This window comes from Peromyscus californicus, unplaced genomic scaffold, assembly GCF_007827085.1.
Source record: "Peromyscus californicus insignis strain IS unplaced genomic scaffold, ASM782708v3 Scaffold_3__1_contigs__length_106647218, whole genome shotgun sequence".
Taxonomy (NCBI): Eukaryota; Metazoa; Chordata; class Mammalia; order Rodentia; family Cricetidae; genus Peromyscus; species Peromyscus californicus.
This window is the reverse complement of record NW_026294551.1, coordinates 38,600,997-38,626,041: the sequence shown is the minus strand read 5'-3', so window position 1 is coordinate 38,626,041 and position 25,045 is coordinate 38,600,997. Positions and strand designations below refer to the sequence as shown.

At 38.4% G+C, this 25,045-nt stretch overlaps 1 protein-coding gene across 6 annotated transcripts in view; it reads left to right on the top strand.

The window, feature by feature from the left end:
- Nucleotides 1-25,045, top strand: part of Acaca (acetyl-CoA carboxylase alpha) — a 272,460-nt gene that overhangs the window by 95,774 nt on the left and 151,641 nt on the right. For all 6 annotated transcript variants that reach the window (XM_052759693.1, XM_052759691.1, XM_052759690.1 and 3 more), the window contains 8 exons: nucleotides 712-810; nucleotides 2,234-2,340; nucleotides 7,297-7,407; nucleotides 13,840-14,049; nucleotides 17,565-17,735; nucleotides 20,086-20,247; nucleotides 20,559-20,722; nucleotides 24,359-24,509. In XM_052759693.1, the coding sequence (XP_052615653.1) occupies nucleotides 712-810; nucleotides 2,234-2,340; nucleotides 7,297-7,407; nucleotides 13,840-14,049; nucleotides 17,565-17,735; nucleotides 20,086-20,247; nucleotides 20,559-20,722; nucleotides 24,359-24,509 (1,175 nt within the window). The remainder of the gene's footprint in view (nucleotides 1-711; nucleotides 811-2,233; nucleotides 2,341-7,296; nucleotides 7,408-13,839; nucleotides 14,050-17,564; nucleotides 17,736-20,085; nucleotides 20,248-20,558; nucleotides 20,723-24,358; nucleotides 24,510-25,045) is intronic.

Genomic DNA, 25,045 nt, shown 5'->3' with positions numbered 1-25,045 from the left:
TGCTTTTTGCTCCTGAGTCCTTTAATCTGAGATATATATATATATAAAAAACTGGTTTTGAAACATGGACTGTTTAAAAAGTTTTGCCATTATCATTAAGAAAACATGTAGAAGGAGGAGATGGTTTTTGATAGTAAAAGTAACTGACTACTTAGGATACCCTAGCAGTGTCCTTAAATATGAATTAGTACCTTTGTATTTGAGTATATAATTTATATTCTACCAGTGAGAGCTAGTTTTTCTTGCTTTTCTACTCTTATCATGGCAGAAGGAAAAATGGAGGCTACATGGCCCCTCTATAATTCTTATGATACTTGGTATTAAGGGTGGAAAAAAAAATCTCTTTGTTAGGTTTCCTAAGATTAAATAGTTTATATTTCAGATGTAAACCTTAAATTTTTCCAGCTTTATTTTAGGATATAGATTTAGAGAAATGACTTTGTTACTTGGTTAATGTAGATCATAATTCATAAAATTAGATTTTTTTTTCAGAAATTTAATGATAGAATTTATGAATTTTGGACTGTATGCAACAAGTTTACTGCATTGGATTCTAGAAACAATGCAAAGATGATTCAAAACATAGTGGTCACTATATGTCATGAGTGGGACAAGACTAATACAAAAATAATTATAAGGCCAAATATATGTACCAGAAAGGAGGCAGAGGTGCTGCTGCTCAGGTTCCTTTCTTGTCTTGTTTTGGTTTAGGCCCTCCAAGCCAGGCTATGTGGGCTTTGGGGGATAAGATTGCATCTTCTATCGTGGCTCAAACTGCAGGCATCCCAACTCTTCCCTGGAGTGGCAGTGGTAAGAAACTATTTCTTGGTTTTTTGTTGGTTTGTTAATTTTTATATGTGTATGTGGTGTGGGTATATACATAAGTGTTTTCATATGTATATGAGCATATGTGTGAGTACAGAGTGGAGGCCCAAGTGTCAAAGGCCTCCCTTCACCATCCTCTGTTTACTCTTGTCATTTTTATCATATTTTAGGAATATATATTGAGTACTAGGTACAGATACTAAACTGAGATCTGGAATGATACAGGGACTTGATTTAGAGAAACTCTGGGACACATATTTGGCAGGGGTAGGGGTAGGTTTCAGATCTCAGGGTAGGCTGGAAGCATCCTCAGAGGCAGGCTTGTTAGGTGAAATTAGACATTAGCAGTGCCTAGAGAGTAACCTGGATGGCTATGAAGAACCTTGACCTCACTTCCTTAGATGTCTGCCTGCTGTTTTTTTCCATAGATGCAGAAGATGAGGTCAGTAGTCACCTTTCTCCCAAACATGCAGCTCGATAAAAAGAAAAATTGAGAATTGATTTATCCTTGCCAATTCGTGAGATTGTCATGTGAACTTTTTAAAACAAATAATAACTGCCCCCTCCCTTTTTAATGCGCTCACACACAGAGAACAAACACACTAAAACCTTGTAAAACTAGGAATGATGATTGTCTTAAGGCTGAACAGATTTGAACCCTTGTTCCTCTAGCTCTCTGGGGGATTGCCATATCCTCTCCAGACCTGCTGGGTCAAATAGTTTAAAAGGTTGAATTTGTTCCTGTCTGAATGGAGAGGCTGTAGTGTTCCCCTTGGAGCTGAATACAGCGACATTAAGGGAGCATGGAATCATGACTCTGCTGAGACCAATAAAACCGCCATTTCCGTTTCCAAAGGCTCATAAAGATTGAATTATTTCTCAGACCTCTGGCCCTAGAGCAGGCCTGAAAACATTGAAAGTATTTTGCCTGTGTGTGGCTGTGAGAAATCTGCCATGTTTCTCCCTTTCCTTCCCTCTCTCCTTTCCCCTTTTCTTCTCCTCCCACCCCACCCCCAATCCTTGTGTTTTTATAACTAGATCTCTGTCCACTCTCTTGACTTTTCTGGTCTAACAACCCCAAATGGTAGCCCATGCACTAGCTGAATACTATTATCTCCAATGACTGATCAACGTTTTACAGTATTCTCTATCCCACCACCTCCCATCTACCTTCAGTCTTTGGTAAATACAATAGCTTTTAAAAGAAGGTATCACAGAGCCAAGTGTGTGGAGCATGTTTCTAATCCCTACACTTGGGATGCAAAGGTGAAAGGATTGCAAGTTCAAGACCAATCTCTAGTACATGTCAAGTGTCAGGCCCGTGTAGACTGCACATCGTTTTTGAGTGTGGACAGAACATTGACACGAGCTCTCATTCGTGATCTGGAGTCATTATCGTCTATTGTAGGTCTTCGTGTGGACTGGCAAGAAAATGATTTTTCGAAACGCATCTTAAATGTTCCACAGGATCTGTATGAGAAAGGTTATGTGAAGGATGTGGATGATGGACTGCAGGTAAGTTACTGACTCCAGGAGTGGTCAGTTCTAGTTACAACTATGGGGATTTGGAGTCTGATTCATGACATACAGTTGTTTGTTTTTTACTCTTTTTTGGGGGACCCACCACCCAGCTCCCAAATAAATCACATACGGAGGCTTATTATTACTTAGCTTGGCTTAGTTTCTAGCCAGCTTTCCTTACCTTAAATTATCCTGTCTACCTTTTGCCTCAGGGCTTTTTCCATTCTCTAACTTCTGTAAATTTTACTCTTACTCTGTGGCTTGCTATGTAGCTGGGTGGCTAGCTCCTGGAGTCTCCTCCTCCTCCTTTTACTCCTAGATCTTAGATCTCTTTTCCCAGATTTCTCCTTCTATTTATTCTCTCTGTCTGCCAGCCCTGCCTATCCTTTCTCCTGCCTCGCTATTGGCCAGTTCTTTATTGGACCATCAGGTGTTTTACACAGGTACAGTAACACCGCTTCACAGAGTTAAACAAAAATAACACACCTTAAAATATTGTAATACATTTCCCCTTTTTGTCTAAATAAAAATAAAGGTTTTAACTTTAACATAGTATAACTACATAAAACCAAAACAGTTATCAAGTAAGAATTAATTTACAGTATTCAGTCCATTTGTAGTTAGCATATTTAAAGAAAATAATGAATTATCTATCCTATCTTAGTGAATCCAAAATTTTATACCTAATTTATTTTCTATCATAACTAAGGAAAACTGCAACTGTAACTATTTAGTCTTTAACACCATCAAAGACCCAGAAAGGTGTAATATTATCTAAAAACAAGACATTTGGCTGCCTGGACAGTCACCCAAAGTTCCTCTGCAACATTGAGGCCTCCATCTTCAGCCTACAGGCCTAGAGTATCTGGCAGACATTTTTATGGAGTAGGAATTTTGGACTTTCCTGCCTTGTTTTGGCAAAGTTCATTAGTCATTTTCCTCTGTGTCCTGAAGAATGTGTGGCAGACCCTTAAGTGAAGCAGACATTTTGAAGACTGTCCTGCCTTGTTTTGGCAAAGTTCAACAGTTCTTTTTCTTGTGTGTCCTGCATGTCCAGTCTGCATAGCACATTGTCAGCAGTCAAAGGCAACAACAGTTTCTTTGCCTAGTAGCTAACCTTGCCACAATGAAAGCAAACTCCATAAGGGAATTTCTTCAATGCCCATCATCTTCTCTGAAGTAAACTGGTGCTGCCAGGAACAGATGTGTGTCATTGTCATGTAAAGCCCTAAGTTAACAAAACATTTTAAATGCCATATTCTGTACATCTTTGAAAGGTTTGAAGATCATCTATCTATTTAAAATATATTTAACCTAGAAAACATACCTAACATATCTATAAATTTGATTGTTATGAATGATTAACTACTGACCTATGTTTCTTGATTGTCCTATATAGATTATAATAATAGCTTTCAAAAACTAGAACCTTACCTTGCATTTTTAAATAAACTGCATAAGTACAATACCTTAACCAAGAGTAGAAACATGGGGCTAAAGAGATGGCTCAGAGGTTAAGAACACTGACTCTCTCCCAGAGGTCCTGAGTTCAATTCCCAGTAACCACATGGTGGCTCACAGCCATCTATAATGAGATCTGATGCACTCTTCTGACTTGCAGGTATACATGCAAGCAGAATACTGTATACATAATAAATAAATAATTTTTTTAAAAAAGAGTCGAAACACATATACAATATGTGGTAACAAAAATAACCTTAAATTTGCATCAGTATACAAAACCCTTTAGATGAGAATAGAAACATGTATACAGTGTAACAAAAATAACTTTAAATTTGTATCAACATTCTATATCCCCCCAAATGATAACAAACTCCTTTAAACAAGAGTAGAAACTTATATACAGTGTAACAAAAATCATTTTAAATTTGCATCAATATTCTATATTCCCCTAAATGATAGCAAACATCCATAATCCACCAAATAACCAACAGCCACCCACACCCCTAAATTCATGGGAATGTGAACATAGTTTCTCTTTATGTCTGTCTGCTGTCTGTGGACACTAAAGTACCTTTAGTGTTCCATAGAGAAAATTTGAGATAATGGCCAAGTCATGGGAAGACCAGCAGCAAACTTTGCTGATAGATATCACCTGTCAAGGTTCAAGAGGTCTTGCCTGATCAAACCTGATCCATATTAACTATGAAGAAATCCATAGCCTCACATCTCCTATGGAAACAAAACTCTAAAGCATTTTTGATTTCCATTTGACAAGTATATTTTTGACTTTTTAAAAGTTAAGGCATTCCTAAAGTACATAGGCTGATTTATTTCAACAGTCCTTCTTTCAATTCCAGGTCTCTTTGCAGCTCTCCTTTGTTTTTCAACAATCAAAAAATTCAAAATCAACACAATTAATATACAAGATCTGTGTATTTCCCATCTTACGTGGCTTTTTTCTTTTATATTATTTTTACTCTCTTTAAAGACTTTATTATTTCTTAACTATTTCTTTCTATGACTGTCCATCCCCTTTTTCTTTCTTTCTTAAGCCTCCTCTGTACATTGTAAAACACTCTGGAACCTGTTTAAAGGTTTTTCCGTCTGGATCTTTTACTGTGTATCTTTTAGCCTTTTTTGACTGCACGAGCAAACTTTTAAACTGATAAGGTACACCTGGATTCTCTTCATGCACGGCTCTCAGCTGGCTGTGCCTGCTTCTCCGGTTGTAAAAACCAAGCATGAAACTCGTGGCCGGGAGATTTTTATGGGATGAATGGAGAATTAACTAGTCTCCTCCCTCACTCCCTTAACTGGCAGTGCTAAATAACCAGACTTCTCCATAGAGACAGCTTTCATCATTCAGCTTATTCCATGGCTGAGAGCTCACAAAGAACATGTGTTCAGTGTTGTTTGCTGATTTCAGAGGAAGAGGTTGAACAAGCATGCCCAGTTTCTCTTTCCAAATTGGCCAGTCAATTAACTTTTCCCTTTGAAGAGTAGTGAAGGAGTGAGCCAAGAGAGGCTGATAGTATGATCGCTCATAATTATTATTCATTTCTGTAGAAATATGACCCCATCATCACCGTTTATTGCCTTACAGTTCCCTCCTGTGTTTTTCTTTCACTTGTGAACTAGTTGGAAGCCTCAGTTATGCCTCTTGGTAGATGAAGCAAGAGGCATCTTAGGAAGATATACTGTTTTAGTCTGGCTTGAATACTGTTAATTCAGGAAGATGTTGAACATTCAGTTGAGTTCACTCTGTTGTTTGTAGTTCAAGTTAAACTGATAAATCATCCTGTGATTTAACCAAGGCTGTACTTGAGTCTATAACCAATGTAATGAGAACTTTAGTACCATCACCTAGCCATTATCTAATGCTGAGACTATGAGAAGTCATTGGGAACACATGCTGAAAATTAGTTTTCTGACTGATTTTGATAATATTTTGAGATTTTGTTACTTTTATCTTTTATAAATCATAGGATCAGAGGGCTGGAGATTTGGTTCAGTGGTTAAGAGCACTTGTTGCCAAGGACCTGGGTTTAATAACCAGCACCCACATAAGAGGGCTCACTGCCTCCTTGGGCACCAGGCTTGCATGTGGTACACAGAGGTACAAGCAGGAAAAATACTCATACACATAAAATAATTAAAAACTTAGTTACCAGGTAGTGGTGGTGTACACCTTTAATCCCAGCACTTGGGAGGCAAAGGCAGGTTGATCTCTGATTTTGAGGCCAGCCTGGGCTACAGAGTGAGTTCCAAGAAAGGCTCCAAAGCCACACAGAGAAACCCTGTCTCAAATCGCACCACCCCCCACCAAAAAAAAAAAAACCTGAAAAAAAAAAAAAAAGAGTCAAAAAAAAAAAATCTGGATTCTTGGAAGTTCTGACTTACCAAATCTTATATCTGTGTGGTTTGAAGCTATGCCAAAACTGTCACCTTATATCAAGTGAAGTACTTAAGTCTTTAAAAGTTATTGGGAGCTGGGTGGTGGTGGCATATACCTTTAACCCCAGCACTTGAGCTAGAGACCAACTGAACAGAGAGTTCCAGGACAAGCCAACTGGGACTATGTAGAGAGACTCTGTCTAGAAAAACAAAACAGAGCAAGAAGTTAGTGGGGCTGTCAAGACGGTTCAGTGGCATGAACACCTGACAGCCTGAGTCCAGAGTTCCCAGAATCCATGTAAAAGCCTGACACAGTAAGTAGTACATTCGTCTGTTGTTGCAGCACACCCCTCTAGGGAGATGCAGACAGGGCATACTATCAGAACCTTGAGGGTGAGTCAGCTTGGCATATGAAACTGTGGAGAAGAGACTCTGTTTAAAATAAAGTAGAGGCAAGGACTGCCACTGCTAAAGATCCCAATAATACATGGAGACAATTTTAGTTACATGTATATGTGTACAGGTACCCTTGGAGGCCAGAGGAGGGTGTCAGATCTTCTCCAGCTGGGGTTGCAAGCACTTGTAAACTGCCTAGTATGGGTGCAGGAAACCGAAGTTGGGTCCTCTGGAAGAGCAGCAAACTCTCTTAATCACTGAGCCATTTCTCTAATCTTTGAAGACTATATCCTTTTTTAAAAAAAAATATTTTATTTTTTTGAGACAGGGTATCTTTACATAGCCCTGGCTGTCTTGCTTTGCCTCCTGAGTGTTGGGATCAAAAGCGTCTGCCACCATGCCTGACTAGTGACCACATTCTCCTTTTCCCTCTCCCCTCCCTCCCTCTCTCCCTTTCTTTCTTGTTTTGTTTTGAGACAAGGTCTCTCTATGTAGCCCTAGCTGTCCCAGAATTCTCTATGTAGACCAGGCTAGCCTTGAACACACAGAGATCCACCTGCCTCTGCCCATGAATGCTGGGATTAAAGGCGTGCGCCATTATGCCTAGCTCTTTAATGACTGCATTCCTAAATGAAGAAACTACCATTCTCTTTCTCTATTAATATGACTCTTCCATTTTTCTCTTTTTTCTTGAAGGCAGCGGAGGAAGTTGGTTATCCAGTAATGATCAAGGCCTCGGAGGGAGGAGGAGGGAAGGGAATCAGAAAAGTTAACAATGCAGATGACTTCCCTAACCTATTCAGACAGGTAGAGTACAAGTTGGTTTTTCTTGTTTGATTTACCATATTTATCAGAGATGAGTGATTTAACTTACACTGTAATTTAGATATACAGAAAATGTTGAGTTTTGATTTTTATGTGTATTAATCTAAGCTTTGTCTATAGCCTTTATCTGATTGTTCATAGAAGTGGAGGGAATTAATGAACTATCTAATTCAGTGAAAATTCTATTCAATTATGTACTTTAAGCACTAGTTTTTCTTATACAGAAGATAGCTCTTCTCCACATGGTGTGTGTGGCTCACAGTATCTCATGATGGTAAGAGACAATGTCATTCTACATTCTTGTGCTCTTGTTTTGACATTGTAGGTAAGTGTGTGGTACAGTGGGATGATACGCATCTGTTTGCCCTTACGTTGGCCAAATGCTAAGCTCTCAGATAGGCTCTTCCCTACTTCATGTGAAGTTGGCTGGAGGCCCTTGAGTTTCTCCCATGTTCTCTGTCATGTTTGTCAGTAGCCCACACCCTCGCCTGTACTGTGTGGCCATCACTCCCTGACACAGGAACCTCATGGTAGGCCCTTATGTGTGGACTGGGTGCCTCGGAGTGTTTCTCTTGGCTTTACCCTTGCTTGATGAGGCCATACTCTAGGTAAGTTGTAAAAAGGAGACAAAATTATTTTTTGTTCCACCCTAAGAGTTCCCTTCACATGTTTGTTTCCTTTGTTACTTTTTTTCTTTTCTTTTACCAAAACTCAAGAAAAGATGTGACAGAAAAAAGAAAATTAAGAGACAGGTATTACCTTGTCATGTTGCCAGCGCTTTTTCTTATACCTTATACCATCCTGTTGTGTGTATGTCCCTACTTATCTTTGTTCACCCACTTCCTTTTTAAAAATCATTCAGTGGCAGATTTCTTGCTTAGTTGTCAAGAGGTAAGAGGAAAAGCTATGATTTGATAAATGAAATTATAAAAGTATTGTCTTACTACATTTTATTTTGAACATCAGAAGTTTAATATCACCTGTTTTCATTATCCTTTTGTAAAGTTTAATTCTGTAGGTAGATTAATGTTTCATGGAGTTCAGGGAAAAAAAATGCTCTCCTAATGTAAAAGCATTTTAATTAAAGATAACACAGATATTTCATAACTACTTCTTAGCTTGGAATTGAGTATGTGAAGACTGTAGAACACTAAGAATTTGTTTAATGTGAAAGTCCTCAATCTCTAATAATGGATAGCTAAATTAATCTTTCCATTCGAAAGCAACTAAAAATGCAGAGTCGTGGTGCTGATTTCATAGTTTAGTTGGCAGAATGCTTGTTTTTCCATGCAGGATGGCTTAGTTTCAAGCTGATGTTATAAATTGTTTATGGTGGTGCATGCCTGTGTTCTCATATACAATCAGGTATATATACATATGTATACACAAAAATAGGAGGTGTAAGCAGATGAGATTAAACATGCTTGGAATGGTATGGCCATAGAGAGCAGGAGGATCAGAAATAAAGGTCATTCTTAATTTAGCTATATATTGTAGGGAACAAAAAAGGAAAACTGGATTTGATTTTTTTTTTCTTTAAAGCCTGTTAAGAGATTGAAAGCTTTTCAAGATGGTAAAGAATTTTAAGAGGCTAGGTGGTGGTGATGCATGGATCTCTGTGAGTTTGAGGCCAGCCTGGTCTGTAGAGGGAGTTCCAGGACAGCCAAAGCTGCACAGAGAAACCCTCACCTCAAAAAACAAACAAACAAACAAAAAAAGAATTAAAAGAAACAAACTCAGAGGTGAGCCTGGTAGTTGAAGACATTGTTTTGGTTTTTATTTTTTGGGTTTGTTTTTTTTTTCTTTCCTTCACGGAGATATTTTCTAGTTTAAGGTAAAACAACTAACTGGGCATGGCAGCTCACATACCTAAACCAGCACTCAGGAGTGTGAAGCTTATTAAGTTTAAGGGCAACCCCTTGTCTACATGGTAAGAACCTGCCTCAAAAAACAAAACAACAAACAAAAAACCAGCCCCTTCCTCAAGGAGGAAGAAGAAAAAAACTATGAAACTGGTTCAGAATTTTCATTTGTCTTACAAGACTAAAAAGACAAAATTTAGACTTTAGAGATGGTTGAACAAGTGGTTTTGGAGGCCTCAAGGACTCTTACATTTTATATTGGAATCCTGAAGGATTGTACCACAGGAGAAAGAATAAACCAGAAATAGACCAACCCTTATAGGGACTAAATCTCAGATTCAAAGCACTCACGTTGATTCAGGTATTATGTTTACAATTGCCAATGCTCCTGTCCATCTGCATGCATAAAGCAAATGTCCATCCTCTCCAGAGAAGATTATATATAGAACTTCAAGTTAGTACTACTAATTTTTCGCATGTGTATATTAAACACCCAATTAAAAGTAAGTAGGTATATAAATTGCATGATTCAAAACCAAGAACAAACATTAGTGAAAATAGATCCAACAAATATTTAGATACTAGAGCTATCAGACAAGGGTTTTAGAGTAATTATGTTTAGTACATTTAAGAAAATTAAAGGCAAGCCTGAGAATTTGGACAGAGAATTAGAAATCATAAACAAGAAACATTCTAGAACTGGAAATACAATAACTAAAATTAAGAAGATAGTGTATGAATTAAATAACATGTTAAGATTGAAGGAAGAGGGGTTGGGGATTTAGCTTGGTGGTAGAGTGCTTGCCTAGCAAGCGCAAGGCCCTGGGTTCAATCCTCAGCTCAAAAAACAAAAAAAGATTGAAGGAAGAATCAATCCTTGAAATATAGAAGAAAATTTAGACTCAAGCATAAAGAGAGACAAAAAGATTTAAAAAAAAATACAGAAAAGAGCAATACATTTAAGTTGCAAAGATGACCATGAACATGCCTCTCTCTTTGCATATTTTTACTGTACAGTGTAAGATTGTGTCTCTTACCATCAAGTAGAGCAATCTTCTCTTTTACTTTTGGATTCCAGCTGGCCTTTTGACTTTTTTTGACCAACAGAAGGTAGTAGAAATGGTGTACAAGTTCTGAAGTTTATATTTCAAGTGGTTGTATAGTTTATACCTTTACTTATTGGAATGAGTCCTCAACTGCCACATGAAGAACCCATTCTACACTACTAGAAAAAGAGAGACTGTATGAAGCAAAGTGAAAAACGGTCCTTCTAGCTGAGGCCTCTGAGTCCTACTAGGTGACTGGTAGCACCACATTTGAACGTCAGTGAGACTTTGTTAGACTGTCAACCCCTAGTTGACTGTTAGATGGCAACAGTGCACAAGTGACAAGTTACTAGTTAAGTCTAGTTCAAAATACTGTCCCAAGTCACTAGTTGTTTTTTTTTTCCCTCTCTTTGTTATTTTTAAGTTTGTTAGCTAGAGCTGTAGGTCAGTAATAGAATGCTTGTCTAGTATTCATTACGTCTTAGATTCGATCCCAAGTACTGCCAAACAAACAAACACACAATTAATGGAGACTATTATCAAAGGATCATTGACAGAGAAATTGATAGCAAAAGATATGCTACCACCATGAAAAACATTTGGCACTACCTTTAGGATTAGCTCATGGGTTAAATATGCTGAGAAGGATATTAATGACATTGTAGGAATGTTGAGTAAACTGTTAATGAAGCTAGAAAGTAGTAAAGTGTTGTTAGTGGAATCTGGAAAAAAGATTACCCATGTTCTGAAATAGTGGAACACCTGGCAAAAAATTATTATCTGAGATAACTTAAAAGACAATGTAATTCAGCGCCGGAGAGATGGCTTAGCTGTTCAGTTCCCAGCACTATTAGGAGACTCACAACTGCCTGTAATTCCAGCTCAAGGACATATGATACCTTCATTTGGCCTCTAAGGACACTTGGACTCATGTGTACATACCCTCACACAGACATACACAGAAATACATATAATTACGTAATGATAATTTAAAAACTTAAAAAAGATAATGTAATTCATGAAATCATAAATCTGGTTAAGAAGATCTTAAAGTAAAATACTGAAAGTATCTATTAATGTTGAGTAACTGTAAAAGATGAGGGGTTGGGAGTGTACTTCAATTGGTAGCATGCTTGTTTAGTATGCATGAAGCCCTGGGTTTGATTCCCAGCACCACATAACCTGAACGTGGTTGTATATGCCTGTAATCTCAGCACTAAGGGGAGTAAAACAGGATCAGAATTTCAAGGTCATCCTCAAATACATATCAAGTTTGAAGCCAACCTGGCAACATGAGATACTGTCTCAAAAGCAAAACGGGCTGGAGAATGGCTCAGCGGTTAAGAACACTGACTGCTTTTTCAGAGGATCCAGGTTTGATTCCCAGCACTTCCATGGTGGCTCACAACTAGTCCCAGTGTATCTGATGTCATTTGGCCTTCTTGGGCCCCAGGCACACATGTCATCCATAGACACAAATGCAAGCAAAACATCCATTCACATAAAATAGAATCACTAAAAATAAATAAATAAGTTTCTGCTGTTTGAGTAAGGGAAAACAACAATATGTTCCCATTTGGATTTCAAGACTGCTGTGAAACCAGTGACCACTGAGTATCTCCAATCCTTTCCATTTGAACAAGAATATCCTTTGTAGTTCTTTCTCCAATCTCATCATTAAGTGTTGGGGTTTAGGGCAGATAACTTGTCTTTTTAGTTCTCAGGTCTCTGGATGAAGAAAATGTAACTGAGGAGCTGCACTGAAGGGGACTCTTTTGTTTCTGGACATGAGTCATAAGAGCAATGGAGGTCAAGCCTGATGACATGATTGGATGAGACTTTGGGGGTCATGGGAGGGGGTGAGTCTACCTTGCATGTGGGAGGTCTGTGAATTATTGTGGCCACAGGGTGGGCCATAGTACATTGTTTGCAGAGATGGCCACAGTAACTCCTCCCTTTCCTCTATGTATACCCTTTGCAATGTGACTTTGCTGTTCTTCCCATGAAGAGGTGGTATATCTTTCCCCACTCCTTGAATTGTAGCCATTTTTTGTGGCTTGCTTAGACAAATATTAGATGGCCAAAGTGACATACATATATTGGAGCCCAGACTTCAGGAGGACATGCAACTTCTGCTCTTACCCCCTAAGAACATTATACTGAAGAAGCTTGGTCTGTGCTGTATATGCTACTGAGAAGCCCATTGGAGGATGAGAGACCACATATAACAGAAACGAGCACGTTCAGTTGAAGCTGTCTATACTTGCCAGCCAACCGTCAGCACAGGTCACCAGATTTGTGAAAGAGGCCACTTGAGCCACTAGATGATATTCACATGATTGCAAGAAGCAGAAGAACTGTACAGCTGAGCGTCATGAGCAAGAAAATGGTTGACATTTTAAAGGTCACTGAGTTTTGAAGTAACTTCTGCAGCTAGCAAACTGAAGTAGAAAACCTAGTTCTCTAGTGTTATGCACTTTAAGACTCAGATATGAGGAAGAGAATAAAGCAAAACAATAGTTGAAGAAATGGAGCAGAAAGCAGAAAAGATAATGTCTAAGAATTTTCTCAAACTAATAAAAGCTGCCAAGCACAAATAACAAAACCCTCAGTCTCAAACATTGGTGAATACAAAGAAAACCACATCTAAGCTTACGAGTAAATCTGCCACCTGCCTCCACCCCAAACACACACAAAAGGAAAAGAAAGGAAGGAAGGAAGGAAGGAAGAAAGGAAAAAAAGACACATATATACAATCTGAAAGCTGTTGGAGCAAAAGGATTACTTGAAAAAGGCTAAGAAGATTAACAGTTGAGTCAGCCATGTTGGCACACAGCTTTAATCCCTGTGCTGGAGACACAGAAGCAGGTGGATCTCTGTGAGTTCTAGGCCATCCAGGGCTACATAGTGAGATCCTAGGGGGAGAAGAAAGGAAGAGGAAGAGGAAGAAGGAGGAGGAGGAGTAGGAGGAGGAGGATCAACAGTTGAAATCTCAGTAGACATCCTAGAAACCAGAAAACATTGGGATATCTTTGAAGTGCTGACAAAAATTAATTGGTAATTTAAGATTTTTGTGCCCACTGATAGTGTTTCTCAGAACTCAAGATGGAAGACTTTTGACTTCAGCACCATCATGTGATATAATGTAAATTAGGAAATCATCTACTCAGGAGGAATCTACATGTGACTGTCTTTTGAGTAGATGGCAATATTTTTGCCCTGTTGTGGGATTTGTGTATATGTGTATTTTCAAGTACTTTGTTTGCCCTTTTAACATACTGGATGTTTTATGTTTTCATATTCATTCCTTAATACTGGTAATACAACTAAGAATGCAGCATGTTAAAGATAGACAAAGGCATGGACTGTATTTCTTCTGTTCTGTATACCCACTGTTAATGTAGTCCCGGAAACTTTTAGACATCTGCTTATTGAAAGCAAATCAACTTTTCAATATTGAAAAAAGTCTGTATTACTTAAGAATCTTGCTTCCTTTTCCAACACAGGTTCAAGCTGAAGTACCTGGATCACCTATATTTGTAATGAGATTAGCAAAGCAATCTCGTCATCTGGAGGTCCAGATTCTAGCAGATCAGTACGGCAATGCCATTTCTTTGTTTGGCCGTGACTGTTCTGTACAGCGCAGGCATCAGAAGATCATTGAAGAAGCTCCTGCTGCTATTGCTACCCCAGCAGTATTTGAACACATGGAACAGGTGTGTCTATATTAAATACTTTCATTGCTATTTTCCTATATAGAGACATATCTTTCTCAGCTCATACACTATTATGGGAATGGAAGAACTGTAAGCAATGATTCTAGATAATGGATACTATTTCTTCCTTTTCCTGGAGGAACATATTCTGATGTTGTTCTCCTAGAAAAATTGTCAAGAAACTTACCAAAGTCTAAAAATAATTAATACTAAAAAACAAAACAAAACAACCCCAAAATAAAAACAAACAAACAAACAACCCGATATTTTGAATAAGATAAATAAGAAACAAGTTGGGACTTTTAACAAGTTCATGATGAGCAAGTGTAGTTTACTGGGTTGACTGGCGTCAAATCTTCTGCCAGATATGGTGATACACTTAGGTTTCCAGCCATTGGGAGGCTGAGGTTGGAAGCTGGAGAGTTCTAGGCTCCCCTGTGCTAGATACTGAGACCTTATCTAAAAAGGAAGTATCTTCAGATGATTTCTTTCAAATTCATTATCCTTTAGGTATCTGTGAGCTTACATATTTAATATTTTTGTATAAAGAAGGATTTCCTTGTCATGAAGTGTCCCTTGGAAATAGTTGTAGCTTAGGGACATGAACATGCTTTTTTTTCCCTCCCCTGGAAGAATGGCCCACTCTTGATGTTATTAATGATTCATTTTCCATCATTCTGAGTTCTAAACAAATTGAACTGTATTGTCTTAGAAGTCTGTTTCCTATTTCTTATTTTCACTCACCTTCTATGATAAGAATGCCTCAAATACAGTGATTTAAATGAGGTATAACTTCCTAGTGATCTCTTCCATCCTAGTTCAGATAGAGGCTTCTACCAGAGACCTAGGTTTATTGTTCTACCCTTCCCTAAGATGGGGCTTGGCAAACTATAGTTTAGCTCACAAACCAAATCCATCCTGCTGTTTGCTTTTGTAAATAAAATTTTAGTTTTTATGCTCAATTTTTTATGCTCAATGATTTATATATTTGACTGTTTATTGCTATAGTGAGAGAACTGACTAGCTGTAACAGAGACTGTGTTCCACAAAATTGAAAAGAATTACTATCTTGTCCTTTAACAAAAAGGTTTGCTAACCTTTGCTCTTGTATGGTGTCAGAATTTTGATAATAAAGCAAACTCCATGATTATATTCCAGTTGTAGCCAGGGTTGAGTGTCCCTTAGAGGGCAAGCAAATAATAACATGATACATAAGTCACATGTGACTCTTCTAATGTTTCTCTGCACACAGTTTCATCATAACCTAGCACAAGCATTGTTAGGAGTCATAGTCACTAGCTAGATAACCATGTGCCAGCTGAAATTTGAGAAATTCTTCTGTAAAAAGATGAAGAAAAGTTGTTGGAGTAACCTGTGCCTTAGTCTGTTCTTGCTGTCCATTTCCTATTTGTTAGTTCAGGCTTAGAATACATGTATTCTTTCTCTAAGGAAGACAGACTGAAATCACCACAGTCACTTAGCTCTATAAGATATGCATATCAGATCAAGAATCTTTACGTTACTGAAGAGTTCTCAGTGAGGTACTTTCCTTTCTGTTCAAGGACTATATACCTATTATGCAGTGGTAGAAAGGGAGCCAGAGAATTGCTGTTTGGAAAAGTGCACAATGTACATCAATCAGTGGCCCACAGCAGCTAACAAATCTTTCTGTGCAGGAGTTGTGCTGTCCCTGTTACATAGTGGAGTACTTCCTCAGTTAGACCTGGCTGCCCCTGGTTCTGCTCCTAGGAAGTAAGCTCCTTTGCATTGTCCTGTAAGACACCTGTATTGACTCTGTGTAAAGTTCTTCCTTACTCAGTTTCTGTAACATGGATTTTGCAGGCTGTACCTCCTTTGGGGAAAATTTCATAGCCTGATTCCCACTGGTGCAGGATTAGAAGTACAAACACCTCTTCACTCATTACTCACTATATTTTGAAGGCCAGGCTTGTGGACTGTTCAGAAATGTAATTCCCTCAAATACTTAGTAACCTTCTAGGCTGTTTACTTACACTCAGCTTCAAGTTGGGATAATCAGGTGTAGTGATTTCTTTTAGATGTAAAAACTTATCTTACTTACTGGGTTTTGCACATAACTTACCTCCCTCTCCTTGACTATTTTGAAGCTAGATGAATCTAAAGCAGCTCCCTTAATCTGTTTGACACTGAGTCACTTTGGTGTAAGAATCTAATTTCTTGGCTTTGGACTATAAAAGCAGTTTGCTTTTTCAACTTTCATGTTTGTTTGTTTGTTTGTTTGTTTGTTTGTTTGAGACAGAGTCTCACCGTGTACCTTTACCTGGCCTGGTACTCACCAAGTAGAACCAGTCTGACCTTAGACTCACAGAGATCCCCCTGCTTTTGCTATCTGAGTGCTTGGGATTAGGGGCATGCTCTTGAATCTTAAACTTTGTCTCTCTCTGTCTTTCTTGGGGGCAGTGCAGTTTTGTGTAGCTGAGGCTAGCCTCAAACTCTGTACGTAGCTGATGATAATTTTGAACTTCAAATCCTCTTGCCTTCACTCCTCTCAAGGTCTGTATCACCACACCTGGTTTATGTGGTGCTAGGGATCAAACTCAGAGCCTTGTGCATGCTAGGCAAGAACACTATTTGCTAAGCTATAGCCCCAGTCCTTAACTTTTTTCTTTAGACTTAGTTGATATGTGGAAAGCATTCTATTTTTCTAGGAAAGAATGTACTAAGTGTGTCATTCTGTAGCGAGGAGTTCATTTCCCAGCTTTCCAGTCTGTAGTATGTTTCCTTGTTAACTTCTACCTTATTGCTAAACTAGCATCACATATTTTAATTTTTAAAATAGCAGTACTCCATCTGCACTTCCTAATGACCATTTTGTTTAGGATAAAGGTTAAGTTGCTATAATAAAAAGATCCAAAAAATTCAGTGACTCTAAGATAATAAAAGTTTCTTTATCATCATAGTTTGAGGTGAATTTTACAGGGCTGTTGGGACAGTTATAATTTCATGAGACCATCTTGAGATTCAAGTCCTTTATATTTTGATCTGCCATTCTTAACTGTGTGGTTGAAATCTGATATGTATGTTTATGCATCTCGCTTACCAATGCTTGAATCCTGTTGGTGAAAACATAGTCCCTGTAAGAGAGTAGTCAATGGCTACATGAGAGATTAGAAAACCCAGTCTTTAACTGGGTAGCAGTGTTTCTAAGAAGATGAGCATATTGAGAATACTGGAAATTAGAAGATAATGAAGGGTTTGCTACCATCTTTTTTTGTTTTGCCTCTGTGCCCTTTTGTCTGATGGGAGGTTGCTTGTGATCTGATTTGAAAACACTTCTCTCTTCCACTTTTTCACTGACTTTGTCATACATATCCCAGAGCATTGTATAATAATCAGAAGGGGTGTGATTTTCTTGAATGTGGCTCAGAGTCTTTGGTGGCCTGTACAAGCACTGGGTAGTTGACCGCTGTACGTAGTTATAGGGATACAATGGCTGGACAAAGTGAGAGACTTACAGTTTCTTATTTTCCTTTAAGTGTGCAGTGAAACTTGCCAAAATGGTTGGTTATGTGAGTGCTGGGACTGTGGAATACTTATACAGCCAGGATGGAAGCTTCTACTTTTTGGAACTGAACCCTCGGCTACAGGTTGAACATCCTTGTACAGAGATGGTGGCTGATGTTAATCTTCCTGCAGCACAACTCCAGGTGAGTCACCTTGACTTGGACTCAAGTTCGAGCTTAGAGAATTTAGGATCTCAGAGGTGCCTGAAAGACTAATGAGAGAAAAGCATAAATAAGCCGTAGTAGCCTCACTTATCTTCATTTCTCATAAATATGGGTTATGTGAGTATGGCTTAGTTTTGTGATTTGTTCAAACATAAAAAATACTACTGTATCTTCTAGCTAGACACAGCCAATGAACTGTTTTGAGAAGAAAGATTGACTTAAAAAAGGCTTTAAAGTCAGTCTGCTTTGCAGCTGGAGAAATGACTCTGTGGTTAAGAGTGGTGGTGGTTCTTCCAGAGACCCAGATTTGATTCCCAATACCCAGTTGGTGGTGCCCAACAGTCTGTAATTCCTGTTTCAGGGGGTGTGATGCCCTCTTCTGGCTTCTGCAGTCACTGCATGTGGTGCACAGATGTGAAGGCAAAACATCCATACACATACATTTAAAAAAATTAATAAGTATTTTTTAAAACAATCTGCTTTATTTAATTATTTAATTACAGTAAACCTCATAACTTCGTTGGTGGTCAATATTTTCCTAGAAAGACTGTAGTAGTACATATTTTTAAAATAATATATAAAGTGATAGCTATTAATTCTACGGTCTTATTTCAGCCTGGGAAACAAATACTATAGTAAATAGTAAAAGCAAATGATAAAATTAGGTATTATTTTTTTTTCTGCACTCAACTTTATTTTATTTGCATTATTTCAACCCTAAAATCTCTATGAGTGAGTTTATCTAAACCATATAAATTCTCTGCCGTAGGACCATAAGACAAGACTGAAGCGTGATCCTAATTAGTCTTTTTTTTTTTTTTTAAGATTTATTTATTTATTATGTACACCGAAGAGGGTGCCAGATCTCATTACAGATGGTTATGAGCCACCTGTGGGAGTTGGGAATTGAACTCAGGACCTCTGGAAGAGCAGCCAGTGCTCTTAACCTCTGAGCCATCTCTCCAGCCCCCTAATTAGTCTTAACAATAAAAACCCAGAGTCAGATATCGAAGGTGAAAGCTGAAAGATCAGAGAAGCAGAGCAGATATTCACTAGAGACTTCTTACCGCTAAGAAATCTCAGACTGAATTGGGGGGGGGGGCGGGGGGGGGGCGGGGAGTGGGGGGGGAATCCTGTCCCTAAGAATCCTCAGACTGAACGGGGCAACAAGATCCTGTCTAGGTATTATTTTTAACCTGCTTCATTTTTAGTTTGGGCTGGTTCACCCCTCTTAGGCAACCTGGTGGTCTCTGCTCCCAGGAGGAACTGTATTGACGCTGAACTTAGTGTGGACACCAATCAGTGTCTAATCTCAAGCAGTCCTCTTACCCCAGCCTCTGGAGCAGCTTGGGCTATGAGTACATGACAAAACACCTAACTGATAATCTCATATGACCTAGTTTTGGCTCATATTGAGAACATCTTGCAAAAACTTAAGGGTTTTTGTGGGTTTCTTTACATTTTTTTTAAACATTTTTTTATGTGTATGGGTGTGCATGTGCCACAGCAAGTATTTGGAAGATAGAGGACAACTGTTGGAGGTTGGTTGTCTTCTTCCACAATGGGTTTTGGGTATTAAATTCAGATAATCGGCCTTGACAGTGAGTGACTTTACTGGGCCATCTAACTGGCTCTTATTAGGGTATATTTATTTTACAGAATAACAGATTTTTCTTGGTGTGGTGGTACATGCCTCTAAACCTAGCACTTGAGAGGCAGAGGCAGAGACAGGCAGATCTCTGTGAGTTTGAGGTCAGCTACATAGCAAGTTCTAGGCCAGCCAGGGCTACATAGTAAGACCCTGCCTCAAAACAAACAAACAAGGTTTCATTATGACATTTTCGTACACACTTATCATGTACTTTGATCATATCCCTCCCCAGTTACTTTTTCTTGTCCTCTCTTTGTTGGAATAGGCACTGACCCTTCCCAAGTAAAGGTCTAAAGGTTCATTTACTTTGTTCAGTAGTTTGCATGCACGAGAGACAACTGTAATGGTAAGGGTTTTTAGTTATCTGAACTTGTTCACTGACTATTGTCTTGGATAATTTTATTGTCATCCATCCATGGAGAAATGACAGCCAAAGAAAATCTCTGTCTGTTGCATTAGGAATTTGGGGACATTGTAGGAAAGGGAATGATTATAGCAAAGAACTCTTAGCACTGTATTCAATTTTGTGTAATTTAGATTGACTGTAGAATACAGATTACAAAAGTAGAATGTTTTAGTAGTAACTTAAAAAAATGCAAAGACTCTTAGGTATTTTGATAGCTTCCATCTGTTAAGAACAGGGGACTAGAAAATAACATGTGTTTTATTACCTTTCAGATTGCCATGGGGATCCCTCTATTTAGGATCAAGGATATTCGTATGATGTATGGGGTATCTCCTTGGGGTGATGCTCCCATTGATTTTGAAAATTCTGCTCATGTTCCTTGCCCAAGGGGCCATGTAATTGCTGCTCGGATCACCAGTGAAAACCCAGATGAGGTAACCTTTCACTTAAAAGGCTTAATGTTAAGACAAGTGTCTGAGGTCATGCTTTTCAAATGTCTTGGAACTTCATTTTGAGAGGGAAATTTATAAAAGATTCTGGGAGCAGATACATGATGGTTGCTGCATTGACCATTTAATTTCAATTAAGTCTCTCAAGAAGCATCCGTGGGACTATAGCACTGGGCCTTGGCTTGCATGGTTTTTGGGTCAGTTATGCTTGATAATCCCAGAGTCTGAACACTGAATGTCAATGTTCTTTTCCTTAAAGTACAATGTAGTCTCTCATGTTCTTCATTCTCTGACAGGGGTTTAAGCCCAGCTCGGGAACAGTTCAGGAACTTAATTTTCGAAGCAATAAGAACGTTTGGGGTTATTTCAGTGTTGCTGCTGCTGGGGGGCTTCATGAGTTTGCTGACTCTCAGTTCGGTCACTGCTTTTCCTGGGGAGAAAACAGAGAAGAAGCAATTTCGTGAGTATAATAGCATTTGATTGCATTTTGCTTAATAAAATTGGGCTAATCCTTGGTGAAGGTATGACGTTCCTTTATCTGCTGTGAAAATGCTGCTGTGGAGAGCTTACTTGAAGAAATGTATCTTAGTTTGTACTTGAATTCATGTTGTGTTACATTCTATTGTACTTGGCAGATGTTTTTCTGCTTCTTGTGAGTCTTTACAAGTTTTTTTTAAAAACACGTGAAGTCATTTGCTTTGTTTTTGTTTTTACAGTAATGATAGTATTACTGGGGAAAGGTAGGTTCTTGACCATGAATTAGGTATCAGATAATTTATAGATAAAGGTCTGTATCTGTCATCAGAATAAAAGAAAGTGCTTCTTAGGTACTGTGACTTCAACCAGAGCCTCACAATATAGCTGTGAATAACTCGTAGTCATTAAGTTTTCTAATTTGACAGGTAAAACTGTGTGTGTGTGTGTGTTTGTGTGTGTGTGTGTGCGCGCACGTGCATAAATGTATGTATATATGTATGCATACATATATGTGTATGTCTATATACATTGGTATACCATATGCTGCTTGATATATGCATGCCTTGTGGAATCAAGCTCTTTAGCATTTGCATCACCTCACATTCTTACCATTTTTTATTTCTGGTGATAATCCTTTAAAGTATGCCACACTAGCATTTTCAGATATGCAGTGTTATTAGCCACAATCACCTTGATGTCTTGACATTTAAAATATTAAAATCTTGCTTGTTTTTTTATGAAAAGAGAATAAAATAATTATCAAAATTGCATGTAAGAGACTTCATTGTATTATAAAGCATGCAACAGTGTAGGTGGAGTTTTTCTGTCCCACCAGCCCACTTCCAAATTACCACACAGACTCTTACTATTAATTATAAGTGCTCGGCCAATAGCTCAAGCTTGTTACTAGCTAACTCTTACGTTTAAATTAACCTATATTTCTTATCTATGCTTTGCCATGTGGCTTGGTGCCTTTCTCAGTATGGCATGCCCATCTAGTTTCTCTCTGCATCTCTGGAGACTCTCCAGCTCTGCCCTTCTTTCTCCAGCATTCTGAGTTTGGTCCTCCTGCTTAACCTTAATCTGATCAGCTATTGGCCAGTCAGCTTCTTTTTTTTTTTTTTTTTTTTTTCTTCCCGGTTTTAAAATATCTATTAGTTCATCTGCTTCTTTCTGTCTTCCCTCCCTGCTTTCCCTTTCCCTCCCCATCTCTCTTGCCACTTCTTCTCTCTCCCAGCCTTTCTCTCTTCCTTCCTTCTCTTCTTTGTTGTGCTCGAGATTGAACCCAGGACCTTATGCATGCTCTGCTACTGAGCTACTTCTAAACTTCTCTTTCTTTTTTAATTTAAGCTTTAACAATGTGTTGCCTATGCCACAGATTTAATAGTATTCCTTTCAACCTTTGAACTGTTCACAGAGTGGGTATTCCCTTAGTATTTGTTAATAGTCTTAAGAGGTTTGTTGTTGTTAGATTTTGTTTGTTTGTTTTTCAGGACAGGGTTTCTCTGTGTAGCTTTGTAGCCTGTCCTGGAACTCACTCTGTAGACCAGGCTGGCCTCGAACTCACAGAGATCCGCCTGCCTCTGCCTCCAGAGTGCTGGGATTAAAGGCGTGCACCACTACCGCCAACATTTTTTTTTTTTTTAATTTTAGATGTATGAGTGTTTTCCCTGCATGTATGTATGTGAACCACATGCATGGTGATGCCTACAGAGGTCAGAAGTATTAGATTCCCTGGAACTGGAATTACAGATTGTTGTGAGCTGCCATATAGGTGTTAACAAATGAACCGTAACTCTGTAAAAGGAGCTAGTGCTCTTAACTGCGTAGCTCCAGTCCGGTTCTTAAGTTTTTAATAATGTCTCAGAAGTGAGGAAGTCTCATTGCTTCTCTTTTTTGTACTTTACAACTTCGTTACATTCATTCAAAACTGTATGTGAAAAATTTCAAAATTATAGCAGTTCAACTAGAAAAAAATGTATAAAGTTGCCTTTTATTCCCTTATACTGCTTCAGTAAGCTGATGGTGTGTGTCTGTGTGTGTGTGTGTGTGTGTGTGTGTGTGTGTGAGAGAGAGAGAGAGAGAGAGAGAGAGAGAGAGAGAGAGAGAGAGAGAGAGAGAGAGGTGGGGGGAGGAGAAAAGAGCGAGGGGAGTAGGGGAGAACAGTAGGGGAGGGCAGCCTGAAGCAGTCAGTTCTTCCAGTGTGTGGGTTCTGGGAATTGAACTTTGGTAATCAGGTTTGGCAGCAGGTTAAGCTAGCTTGCTGGCCTGTAGTTGGAGTTTTGTGTGACTGCTTCTTTTAACTGGGACGTGAGTTGAGTATTTTAGACAGTCCCCCTTCACTTTCCCTGTCTCTTTTACGTTCCCAGACTGGAGACTCTGTTGGCATTTTTGTTTCAGTCTTGATTAAGCAGATCACTGTGTTTATTCTGCAGGAATGCCCAATGACTTGGTCAGAAGTCTGACTTCTTATATCTGCTTTGCTCTGTGTATTTCTCTACAGAAGAAAGCAGACTAGGTCACCTGTTAGCATATTGCAATAGTCTCTGCAATGTGTTTGCTTTCTGATACTGTGTCAAAAGTTCTTTTCTCAGCTCAGAGCTTTCTGTGTTGCATTCTTTGTTACAGTTAATCTATGCTCTTGGCTTGGCCCTTAGATACTATTCTGTGATAGTCTTAGCCCACACATCCAATATCATTTCTCATAATGTAAATGCCATGAAAACAGAAACATACCTATATTGTTACCGCTATATATCCCCTGAACTATAAGCATATGATTCATATATTCCCTTTGTATCAGCATTCAGGAAATATTTGCTAAATGGTAGATTTGCCTCTGTCACTGTCTTCACGCCCCTGTTTCAGCCACACTGTTTGCTGAACACAGCACCTGTTTGTTTCGTGCTCCTGTTGATTTTGTTCTTTCTTTTCTCCAGTCATTCATAAATTTACTGTACTCAGCAGCAACCATCGTGCTGGGCTTGACAGTACAGTAAAGACTAAATAGAGTCTGTATCCTCATGGTATTATATAATCCAGAGGAAGAAAGACAAGCAATTAAAATATTGTGTAGTGAGTAAGTGTGATGACATTGGGATTATAGAAGGACATTACAGAAGCGTACAGATGTCAGCCAACTCCAGTCTGTTGCTTTTTTTTTTTTTTTTGGTAGGGAAACCTTGCCAAAATTTACTATAGTCTGTAAGTATGTTTTGTTGCGTGGAAATGATACGTACAGTATGGATAGTATATAAATAAGATGTAAGGATGTGGAAAATTAGTGCCCTAGTTCTAACTAGTCAGCAGTAAATGACTAGAATGGTGAAAATCCCAAAGTGAAAGCTGAGAGTGGTTCTAGCTGTGCTCTCTATGGTGAAATGTTTCCAATTTGCTGGTGCTTTTTGGTGATATCAGTCAACACTCCTGTATACTGACTTCTTGGAAGCTCTCCTATCTGGAGTATGTGAAAATGAACGGGCTTACAGCTACACCCTCATCTGTTCTTGGGACTGTCTGTCCTCCTGCTAAGCCTACAAAAGAATGAGACAATTCTTTCAAATGATTGGTAAACACTAAAATATGTTGCTGTAACAATTTTTTTCTGTTGTTCCCCTAGAAATATGGTGGTGGCATTGAAGGAGCTGTCTATTCGCGGTGACTTTCGAACTACAGTTGAATACTTGATCAAACTGCTGGAGACAGAAAGCTTTCAGTTGAATAGAATCGACACTGGCTGGCTGGACAGACTGATTGCAGAAAAAGTGCAGGTGTGTATTCTCCTCTTGTACATATAGCCTTTAGTTGTCTGTTTTTGAGCTAGTCTTTGATTGGCTCAGTGAAAATTTCACAAAGAGTAGAAGGAAAATTATTTTTTAAAATCTGTTTTCAAATTCTAAAGGTAAATATAGGGATTTTTGTTTGTTTCTTCTTTGTTTGTTTCTTCTTTAAAAAAATATTTATAAACTTTATCATTAAAAATCTTGCAACTAAAAATCACCATAGACAGACAACAGTTAACCAGACCTAAAGTCTATATACATCTCAATGAACTTCTATATAGTTAGAATAGCCATTCTAAAGTTGTGGGGATTTTACATTGGGCTTTATTCTTTAATGCATATGTTTTTATGCATTTGTTTACTACCAAGAAAGAAGGAAATAAAGAAAAAAAGAAAGATTGATGACAAGAGTTAAAATTAGAACAACAATTAGCTTTATGACCTCTTGAATAACTTCTGTCTCTCATCTGCATTAATCCTACCTTATTGTTTCTTGAGGTCTCCTGGAGGCCAAAAAGATGAAC